This window comes from Pararge aegeria, chromosome 17 (genome assembly GCF_905163445.1).
Source record: "Pararge aegeria chromosome 17, ilParAegt1.1, whole genome shotgun sequence".
NCBI classification, from domain to species: Eukaryota; Metazoa; Arthropoda; class Insecta; order Lepidoptera; family Nymphalidae; genus Pararge; species Pararge aegeria.
The window spans coordinates 5,242,894-5,254,153 of NC_053196.1; the positions used below are offsets into that span (position 1 = coordinate 5,242,894).

At 35.8% G+C, this 11,260-nt stretch overlaps 1 protein-coding gene across 3 annotated transcripts; it reads left to right on the plus strand.

Annotated features, from left to right (window-relative positions):
• The first annotated feature begins 3,853 nt into the window (after positions 1 to 3,853).
• LOC120630934 (PI-PLC X domain-containing protein 3) lies at positions 3,854 to 11,219 on the plus strand. Of its 3 annotated transcripts, none has more exons than XM_039900292.1 (7): positions 3,854 to 3,925; positions 5,054 to 5,164; positions 5,916 to 6,078; positions 6,770 to 6,899; positions 8,018 to 8,176; positions 8,874 to 9,070; positions 10,774 to 11,219. In XM_039900292.1, the coding sequence occupies exons 1-7, from the start codon at positions 3,892 to 3,894 to the stop codon at positions 11,003 to 11,005; spliced, it is 1,026 nt and encodes a 341-aa protein (XP_039756226.1). In that variant the 5' UTR covers positions 3,854 to 3,891; the 3' UTR covers positions 11,006 to 11,219. The 3 variants fall into 3 exon arrangements, with proteins under 3 accessions (XP_039756226.1, XP_039756227.1, XP_039756228.1); XM_039900293.1 differs by lacking the exon at positions 3,854 to 3,925 and adding an exon at positions 4,584 to 4,704; XM_039900294.1 differs by lacking the exon at positions 3,854 to 3,925 and adding an exon at positions 4,785 to 4,947.
• Positions 11,220 to 11,260: the final 41 nt, after the last annotated feature.

The window sequence follows — 11,260 nt, forward strand, 5'->3', positions numbered from 1 at the left end:
CATAAAATTGCTCACGTCTCGGTCTTTACCAATAGTGACAGTGTCCACCCGGAGAACTCTCTGTCCCGATTTTTATCAATAACATTTTATAGTAATCATTATCGCCCGCCCATCGAGGACGCTGATTGGATGATGATGACGAAGATAGTCGTTGCAATGCCATTTACGGCATGCGAATGAAAATTTTAGGTACTGGAAGACACGTGGTAAAGAAGTATGTTTTGTGTTTTGCTTTCAGGAGTGCCTCAAGTCCGGCGGCTCTTTTTGTGTTGTATTGTTTTACGTTTCCTATTCTACACTTTGATGTTTGGCAGGATAGCTATAAAATATACTCTGATAAGACATTAAACATGATCTTTAAATAAGAAATAAATATACTACGACAATACACACATCGCCATCTAGCCCCAAAGTAAGCGTAGCTTGTGTTAAGATTATTAAGATGCCTGATGAATATTTTTACGAATAATAAATGTTATACATAAATACTTATAATATGCATATTACCACCCAGACGCTGAAAAACATTCATGTACATCACACAATCGGTCCATACGGCATTCTCTCGGAGGGAGGCTGAAATCGTAACCGCCTTACAAAGGTAATCTTAAAATAAATAAATGGCTAATTTCGGTTTCATCAAAAGATGAAATCATCAATATCGTAAAGACCTTATTGATATTATAGAATCTGCTTGACGTTATATATTATTTAGTTCTTCGGCGAATAATTAGTTACATTTAAAAAAGGCCTTGCGTTCTACAACGTAGGCCTTTAATTTACTTTATATCAATTTTTTGCAATAAGGTCAAACAAATGCGACCTCCAATGTTCAAACTCGCGATGCTCTGCAATATTTGTAGCGAGTAATTTAGAGCACTACTTCCTGCACAAATTGCCGTGGTTACTTAGTGATTAAAACACGCGTAAATCTGATTTTAATCTATTTTTTATTTACGAGTTTTATGTTTATATTCCCATGATAATAATTAAAAGAATAAATAAATAAACTACGACCCTCAAGCTTAGCTTGTGTTATGGGTACTAAGATAGCTGAGTCAATAACATGAAGAATCATGCTACGTAATAATACTTCCATATGTAATTACTGAGATAAATTGAAATCCTGCTGCCGAAATTTGCAATGCGTCACCTTAATATTTTTATGATTATAATACACATAAATACTTATAATATAAAGATAAATACCCAGATACTGAAAAACATTCATGTTCATCATACAAACAGTTGTTGGAATCGAACCCGCGGCCTTTGACGCAGAAAGCAGGGTCGCTTCCCACTGCGCCAACCGGCTATCATGATATCCCCTTAGTTTAGCTAACTAAGGGAATATAATCGAGAACAGGTAGGCCTCCTCTGTGCTACTACTACCATTTACCTTAACAATCTGTCTGCCCAAACCTTCCGCTTGAGAGAGTCCTTACCTTAAGTCCTGCAGTGCAGCTGAGAGTGGACTGTTAAAAGATATTGATTATGTGTTAGTTTGACCGAGTAGCCCAAACATACGATCCAGTTATGGGTTGGTAGAATTTAGAGAAGGAGTGAAATCCAATAATCCAACTTTTCTAGAAAACTTCACGACATAATATAACGCAGTTTCTTGTCATAATATGTCTTGTAAGTAGGAGTACCTGATTTCGAACGTCGGCAGAGACAATTTGGGAATTTATAATTTCCGATTTTTCTGTGATCTGATGAAGGGAAGTTTCAACCGCGACCAGTTCTCCTCCTACCGACAAAGACATGCTGCTAAGCCATTTAGCGTTACGGCACGATGTCGCGTAGAAACCAATAAGGGGTTAGGGTTTAAACTAACTGCCATATCCAAGCCCACATCGGCTGCATCAACACTTCACATTCACCTCAGGTGAGATGTAGTCAAAGTCCAACTTGAAGTTGAAAAACACGGCGTTCCGAGACCGTCGCTCATGATGCTCCACGTCCCCTACCCAGTCACTTCCCGGATCGTCGGTCTATCGGGCTGAAAGTTGTACTACGCTGCGCTTATTCACGCTCCAGCGACCATCAGTTCTGCAGACATGACCTGTCCTCTGCCACTCTAGCTTGCGAATCCTTTGTGCATGGCAATAAGTATAAATTTAAACTAATAAAAAGTTTTTTTGGGTGTTTATGTTTGTGCTAGTTAATTATACTCAATTAAATTATGTAAAAATATAAAATTAAATTGAGGCCAATCTGTTCTTCTGACTGAAAATCTCTGTACTTGCTCACAATCCTCCACCTTCCCTATCCAGCCATTTCCAGCCACCTTTTTAAGGTCGTCGGTCCATCGGGCTAAAGGTCTTCGCACGTTGCGCTAACAAGGTACCTGTTCTCTAGAACAAATCTGCCGCTGGCCACCGGTTCTGCGACAGACATGATCTTCTGCAACTTCAGGTTGCTGATCATTTGGACTCGGTTATAACTTTATAACGATAAATCTAAACCCACCTTCACCAAATTTTAAATACTGTTAAAAACCGCTGAAAATCGTATTGAAAAAAAAATATCTGCATTAAAAACAATGCAATACATTACTTTCTAAAATTTTACTTCTAAGGTTGTCAAATATGGGATAAATATTTGTATGAAAATTCGTCATTTTTATGATATCAGGATATATGTATATAAATATAATATCAAAATGTTTGTTGCTCAACCACGCATAAACTACTGAACAGGTTTAAATGGAAGTTACCTTACAGCTCACCTCCAGGATATTAATTATATATATTTTTTTTAACATTACACAGACACAAAAATAGCAATACGAAATAACAATAAGAAGTGTGACCTGATGCTAAACAGACCCTCAGCGTGATTGCTGTATGACCTAGCGCTGAGCTTCCATGAAGCAAGGTTTAACATTAGTTAAATGAAAAAAATTAGATAAAAAGTTTAGTTACCTCTGCATGAATTCACAACTAAATCTATTTTGGCAAAAAAAATAACATAGAGATAGCTTGTATACTTAGTAGCTACTTTTAATCCCGAAAAAAATACCTACAAGTATCCGCAGGAGTTTTAAAAAAAAGGCGAATTAAGTCGTCGAAACAGCTAATCACACTGATATTATAAAGGCGAAAATTTAAACGTAACTATGTATTTTGGTACGGAACAACTACGGAACCAATTTGACTGATATTTGGAATGTAGATATATATTATACATATATAGGTATGTATAATATATTGATTTACATATAGGCTACCAGGTCAAAATCCATGGTTCCCGCGATATTGTTTTTATTGACACCTCGATGTTCTATATAACTAAGTAAAGCTATAATTTTCTATAGCAAACTTCCTCGAAATTAGTCCCCACGTTAAATAACTCTTTACACGTAATTGCAATAAAAAAATTACGTGAAGTTATTCGACGCGGGTAAAACCCCAGAGTGCAGCTAGTAGGTACTAAGTAGATAAATTCATATCCTTGAATTATGTTTAAGTCTTTCAGGACATTCCACACGGATGAAGTCGAATTGGCAGCAAATTAATGATTAGCGATGATTTGACAAAATATTCGAGAAAAAGCAAGGTTACGCGAAGTAATATACCCACCTAAAAAATATGCGACACCTTATCCTTTCACCCAATCGGCAAAATATTCTGCATCAGTTGATTCAAAGTTCCGAAACAAAGCAATCGCGATTAGGACAATAACATCCTTAAACTTTTTGCATTTATTAATCTCGAGATATTTGCTCGCTGTATTGCACGCTACCTCATTCCAAGTTGTGTATCGAGTCAGGTTCTACCCGTATCCGTATGTTTATTAGAATACTTAATTTGCTTCGACTTAGATAACTTATCAGTTATAGCGGTCACATTCCATGTGGAAAATCTCGTGAGAATTGAATAAGAAAATATGGAAATGCAAATTATATTTATTCTCGCCTTAGGTCGGTAAGCTTTTTTTATTGTTATTGGTGGTAATGTTGAGATGTGGCTTTCGAACAACGTTAAGATTTTAAGTTTTCTTTGTAATTTATTTCCAACTTATGTAACTGTAAAATATGACATAAATATATTATTAAAGTTAATATGAATATATAATGAACCGTTACAAGTAACACTTGTATTCAAGTATAGAGGCAAGCGTCAACTTGTAATTATCTACAAGCATATTACTTACTGCTCTTTACAAATAAAATGCAAAGATGAGCTAAGAAAAAAATCTCTGAACTGAACACAGGAGCTTTCGTTACAAATTTATATTTTGTTTATGAGGCTCAGTTGGGAAGAAGTTACTAAAAATGAACAAAATCTCGCGAGAATATTTTTTTCAACAAAATTACTTCTTTTTAATTACGACTAGGAATATGATGATAATGAAATCTTTTGTATTGAATTACTTGTTTTTTTTTATAATAATTCCACGAGAGTAGAACTTTTAAAATACTTGAATAATTCTTATTAAAAAACGTTATTTATACTGTCGCTTTGACATTGACTTCTGTCAACTAAAGGAGACAACATATGTTAAATGTCAAAACGTCTAATAATGTTGTTGTTGTGGTTTTAATTATTTTGTTTTTAGACTTTATTTTGAATAAAAGAAATAATATTTAAGTTCTAAAAAAATGCCTATCAAACAATAGTTTAAAAAAGTGTAGTTATTAGACATTGATTAAGAATTAAACTGGTAAACCGTTTAACTTGCAGTAGGCCTGTAGAATAGGTAAATACGACAAGTACTTCTACTAGATCTAAGAATGTTTTTAGAACAAAGGTCCTTCTAACTAACTAGCACACCGCAGAACGATGACGTGATTTAGTTAATTTGATTGAAAAATGCGTTTACGACTCCGTTAATACAAAGTGATTTGTCTACGTTGTTTGTACTGCCTCGTATCCTAGTTACTTAGTATATATTGTGTTTTGGGTTTAAAAGCTTTCCTGTCCCTTGAAATTCGTAGAAAAGGTTCTTAGTTTTATATAAGTTGAAGTTGTAAATGGATGGTTGCTCAAATATATATGAGGAAATAGGGACAAAGACTGTGTTTGTGGTACAAAATATTTCTTTCCAGGTACAATAATGAGCGACAATGGAGCAGCACAAAGTATCGATCTTGAAAACTGGATGAGAGATCTTCCTGAGCAATTGAAAAATATTCCACTGATTTATTTAGCGATACCAGGTATAATAATTCATTTTTGCTAAGTATTTTCAATTAAAAATTATAAATGGCTTGGTTCTTTTAAGTTTCTTTTGTTACTGATAATTGATGGAATAATCAGCCTGTACCTATAAATCTGAGGTGTAGATGTGGAGCCTTGCCCTTCACACAAAAGCAGTATTGCAAACAATTATTTAATTAATTAAATTATTGCTTTGAGGCAGAAATAAGCATAGTAGTGGCATCTCCCAAGACAAGCTCTGTCACAAAAAGCTCAATAATATAATCACTAATTTCAAAGTGACATCATAAATATTTGAATGTGTTGGTTAGTATAGTAAAGTGGTTGTGAATCTTTAATTAGATGGGTTAACTTAAAGACCAAATACTTTTTCTTTCCTCCATGCCTCTGAGAGCATTCATACTAGGGTAACTTAAGTAATTACAGCTATAACAAGCCCACTAACCTTCATGAAAGTAGTATATTAAGATTTAGCTTGATTTCTCTATGCCTATGAGAGGCCTAGACTGTGATTGATATATTTAAGCATGTATGTCATGCCATGTGGTGATAGTAGATCAGAATTCAGTTGTCTTTTGTCACAGGTATCATAGAAATCCTGCTACTTAAATAACCTCCTGCAATCTGTCTGCCCTGTGTGGTGATTATGGCAAACCCTCCTGTTGGGAGAGGCCTTTATTCCAGCAGTGGACTGTTATAGGCTTTTAGTGATATTTACAACATGCTTTATGGCTTTTCTTGTAATTCCAGGCAGTCATGATTCAATGACATATGGGATAACAAGAAACAGTAGCCTGGCGCCAGATGCAGAGCCTGTTCTAAAGAGACTGTACCCTTTATTCCAAGGTACGATTTTACGGTGGACAATAACACAGGCTATTGATGCCTTACAGCAACTACTCATTGGCATTAGGTACTTCATTGACTGTCTAAAAACAGGCTAAATGAATAAGATAGATGCAAACAGCCGATTAATAATCAATCACACAACAATTCTACAAAAGCCAATATAATTAATTGCTATAACTTTTGTTTGCTTTGGCAACTTTATAATTTATATAATTTACTTCAATTTTTATATTTAAAAACACGATTCATGAAGGTCCATCTATCTTTTTCTTTTAATCTGTAATGATAACTATTTAATAATGTAAGCAGAGATAATATCAGTAAATAAAGTAACAAAACCTTTAAAATTTATTTCTACATATTCTAAGAGTGCTTTATTCTTAACTGAACCAGAAACTGAATATTTTGAGGAATGCCTTGTCTGGTGTGAGGCTTTGCCTTGGCTAGTTACTTCAATACCAACAAAGATTTGCTGCCAAACAATTAAGCATTCCCATACAATGTGATTTAGTGTATGGGTTTAATTTAACTGCCATACACCTGACAGGTTAACCAGTTACTAACTTAGACTGCATCATCACTTACCACCAGGTAAAACGGGTAACTTGTGGTTGATTAAAAACAATAGGTCTAATGGCTTGCTTATGTTTGTGTATTTTGATATAAATTTTAACTTTCTATTTTCATCTGGTTTTTCTTCTTTAAATATCAATAAGGTATATTTATCCTTTTAATAATATATTATAACTTTTCAGGTACTTTGATCTGAGGTTAGCAACCAAAACAGGTGTGGACCAGTTTTTTTTCACCCATGGGATGTACGCAGGTGAAATATCTCAACCACTAAATCAAGTAAAGGAGTATGTTGAACAACATCCACATGAGGTTAGTATTTATCTGCCTATAAAAGGGACCATGTCTCTGATCCGTAAGTCATCATGCTCATTGCATGACCCCGCACCGGTAAACGCAGCATAGTTCGGCCCCAAACAAGGTGGACAGATGACATCAGGCGAGTAGCTGGGAGCCGTTGGAGGCAAGCGGCCCAGGACCGTGCATTATGGAACTCCCTACAAAAGACCTATCCAGCAGTAGACGTCAATTGGTTGAGATGATGATGATAAAAGGGATATCATATGACATATCAACCCATTACCTGGCCCTATGCTGTAGTCCACCAGGCTGGACAAATGCAGATTGGTACACTTTACATCCATTTGTGAACATTATGGGGGACTCAGAAAGGCAGATTGCTTGTGCTTCACGTTGTTTTTCTTTACAGTTAAAGCAATGGATATATTAATTGATTAAATTAAAAACTCCGAAAAGTTAGAGGTGCCGGGATCGAATTCCTGAAAGGGCGATCAAACCCATAACCACAATTTCGCTAAATAAAAGAATAATAATTATTAATAGACCAGCAGTTTAGCAGTGATTTTAACCTTCAATTAGTGTAGTTAGTCATAATCTTTAATAAAATGCTGTCCCTTTGTTAGCACAATATAATATAAATGGAATTGTTTTGAAAATCAGTCAATTTCATTGATTTCATATGTTATGAAAACCGAAATATATCTTCACAGGTTTTATAGGTTACATTATGTACTGTCTGTAGGACTTATATGTGAAATCGAAACACTAGTAGTTTCTGAGTAAACCACTGTGATAGTTTTTCCGCATGAAATCAGATACAGCCCTAACATCGCATGCAATATTAAAATGAAGAGACTACTGCCAATTCATTAGGTACGCGTCGCAGTGGTGTAGGTACTATGCGCGTGTCGGTCTTTTATCTTCAGTAGGGTTGTCATAGGTAAACACTTAGAATGTTTTGAATTCGTTTTTATGGAAAAATAAATATGAATCTTTGGATTTGATATTTTTACATGGGTGATTTCTTATGAATTGCACTCTGCAACAGTATTTCGTATTTTTGTCACACGTTGTATATGGCAGGTGTAACGACAAAAATTGGAATTGATGGAAATGGATATTTGTTTCAGGTGGTTATATTAGATTTCCAACATTTCTATGGATTTAGTACAGAAGACCATCAGAAGCTCATAAGATATGTGCTCAACTTGTTTGGCCCTCAACTTGTACCGAGACAGCCTGACTTAAATGGTGTGACGCTTAATTCTCTACAAAGATTAAGACAACAGGTGATTGCTATTATTATTTCTGTCTTTTTTAGCCTCCGATGCAAAAACGGTGGGGTGTAATGAGTTTTTTTCTTGCTTTAAAGGTGAATAAGTTGGGAGTGTTCTTAGCAAGGTTTCATCAAAATCGGTCCAAGATGGCCGCCGTATAAATGGCGGATTACATATTTTTTTAAACTTCTTGAATATCGGTATCAAATGAAAGGGCTTGACTAGTAAAATACAGATCATAAATCCAAAATGGCCGCCACTATAAAATGGCGTTTAATATATTTTGTCACAACTCCTTCAATATGGGTATCTAATGAAAAGGTTTGACTTGTAGGTATGACTCTATTTGTATTATTTAGTGCCGGGGTTCTTTCTCTCAATCATATTATAATGTATGAATTTTATAAATTTACCGACACCAAATACCAGAGTCGCAGGTTCAAATCCTGTAGGTTCAAAAATTTTTATATGCATTTTTTAATTTATAAAATTGACGAGGCCTCCAAGAGTTGTTTTTACACAATTATAATGTATAGTCTAGTAGTCAGTATGTTAACAGCCCCATTGGTCTAGTGGTTACTATATTCAACTGCAGATCACAAGTTTCACAGATTGTTATTTTATTCCTCTGCGTATCACCAAAATTGGCATCCGAATTAATTGTTTCTTTAATGATTTTCATTAATTGATTGATTGTTACCAACTTCAGGTGATAGTTGTGTACCGACACCCTTCGGTACTGTCAACAGGCGAATTCTGGCAGCCGCAAATGCTACCGTCCCCGTGGCCTCGGCAGGACAGCATCCGGGGCTTACTAGAGTTCCTCAAAAATGTCAAGCGACATCCCGGCATGGGTTTTGTTCATCAAGCCGTTTTAACGCCTACGCCTGGCTTTATTATATTTAGGTAAGTAATTTTAGCATACATTTTTCTAACTTAGGGCGCCAGCGACCTATAGTGACGCTTGCAGTTGTCCGTGTTTTATAGGCATGCTATTTTTGACGATCTCCCTTTTCCTTGCGGGTAAATCCAAAGTCAAAGTGAATAAATAATAAATATACTAGGACAATACACATATCGCCATCTAGCCCCAAAGTAAGCGTAGCTTGTGTTATGGGTACTAAGATGACTGATGAATATTTTTATGAATAATAAACATAAATACTTAGAATATACATATAAACACCCAGACACTGGGAAACATTCATGCTCATCACACAAACATTTTCCAGTTGTGGGAATCGAACCAACAAAGTCAAATAATAAATAATAAATAAATATATTACGACAATACACACACCGCCATCTAGCCCTAAAGTAAGCGTAGCTTGTGTTATGGGTACTAAGATGACTGATGAATATTTTTATGAATAATATACATAAATACTTAGAATATACATATAAACACTCAGACACTGGGAAACATTCATGCTCATCACACAAACATTTTCCAGTTGTGGGAATCGAACGCACGGCCTTGGACTCAGAAAGCAGAGTCGCTGCAAACTGCGCCAATCGGGCGTCAAAGTCAAATATTTATTTATTAAAATAGGCACATAGATAGTACTTTTGATGCGTTGAGCCTCATGGATACCACCGTGCCTACCCGTGGCATCTCTTATGTCGGACTCGCACGGGGTAAAACCCCACGGTGTTCCAATTAGTCGCCAAAAAAAAAAAAAAACAAAACTTATTGACCGCTTGGCGCAACTGTGAGCGCTGTGATTTTAAGTGGGAGGTCCCGGGTTCGATTCCTAGCATGATCAATTTGGCAATTTAATTTTTTTTTAATTTGCTCTGGTCTGCTCTGGTGGCTTTAGCCGTGGCTAGTTACCACCCTACCGACAAAGACGTGCCGCTCAGCGGTTAAGCGTTCCGGTACGATGTCGCGTAGATACCGATTGTATTAAACAATTATTAAAGTTAACAAATATTCATTGTAAAGTCAACATCTCCTGAGGATGCTCCGATTTCGGAGCGAAACGCGCGTAGAGGGTACATTGACAAAGATCTGCTTGGTGTTGAGTATAAGAATTGAAGAAATTATAAATTACACCATACAGATTCTCCTGCTTTTCGCAGACTATAGCAAATCAAGCTTAAATTTCATAATGACAGAAAAACATTTGCCACTTTTCTATCAAGAAATTCTTTCAACCCAGAATATTAAAACTGGCGGTGCTCCACGCTTGTGCCTCGGAGATCAAGTTTAGGTGTCGGTTCTGCGCACGTGTTCAATTACGATCACGAGGTAGAGGGTTCAACTCTGGGCCCATGGTCTTCGGACACGAAAAATTTTATTATCATCGTGTACCAAAAATTTGTCTCGACGTCTGGTGACCCCAAGAGCTGGCGCTTATTTACCTACGGGCTAAGTCTAACAATTCAACGGGCCAGCATTTTGGGTACCATGCCCTTAAAAGAACAGTTTTGCTTTGCTTGGCTTTGTAAATATTAATGTTAGTTTTTGATTATTAGGTAGGCCTACATGAAATAAATGAAATCAATTTGGTAGTAAACTATTGATTTTGTGACTGGGTCGGTAACGTAAACGATATGGACCCTAGCTGGCAGAGAATTGGTGTAATTTCAATAATAACCTGTTTCAGGTGGATTTCCAGCTTAAGAGAGAGATGCGCTAAGCCTGTCAGAAACGAAATCTACCCTAGACTAGCGGAATTTTCTCCAGGAAGGCCCACAGACAGAGATGGGATGACACCTGTCAATGTCATTATTGCCGATTTCGTTGAAATGAACGATGCCATATTCTCCAAATCAGTTATTCACCTTAATATGAAACTATTAAGAAAAACAGATTCCATAACACACACCTATGGGTAAGATTAATCGTAAATCTAATTATTTTACAATTTTATTTAAGTTTGTCACAAAAAGAACCAAAAACTTGTACCTGCATTATCAGTCGTTTACAATTATTTGCTATTATTATGTTTGTTAACGATTTTTTTATTTTTATACAAACCAGATTGTGTTGCCTGTTTTGTAGTACAAAGGATATGTAATAAAAAGTGCCTTAATTATATAATAAACAATATTTAATATAAACATCGCCTTTATAATTGCCAAAATTTCACA

Coding starts and splice junctions, on each gene's coding strand:
- LOC120630934 (XM_039900292.1), top strand. CDS start 3,892: ATGGAAATGCAAATTATATTTATTCTCGCCTTAG. Junction 5,165..5,915: donor GATTTATTTAGCGATACCAG/GTATAATAATTC, acceptor TTGTAATTCCAG/GCAGTCATGATTCAATGACA. Junction 6,079..6,769: donor CAACTACTCATTGGCATTAG/GTACTTCATTGA, acceptor ATAACTTTTCAG/GTACTTTGATCTGAGGTTAG.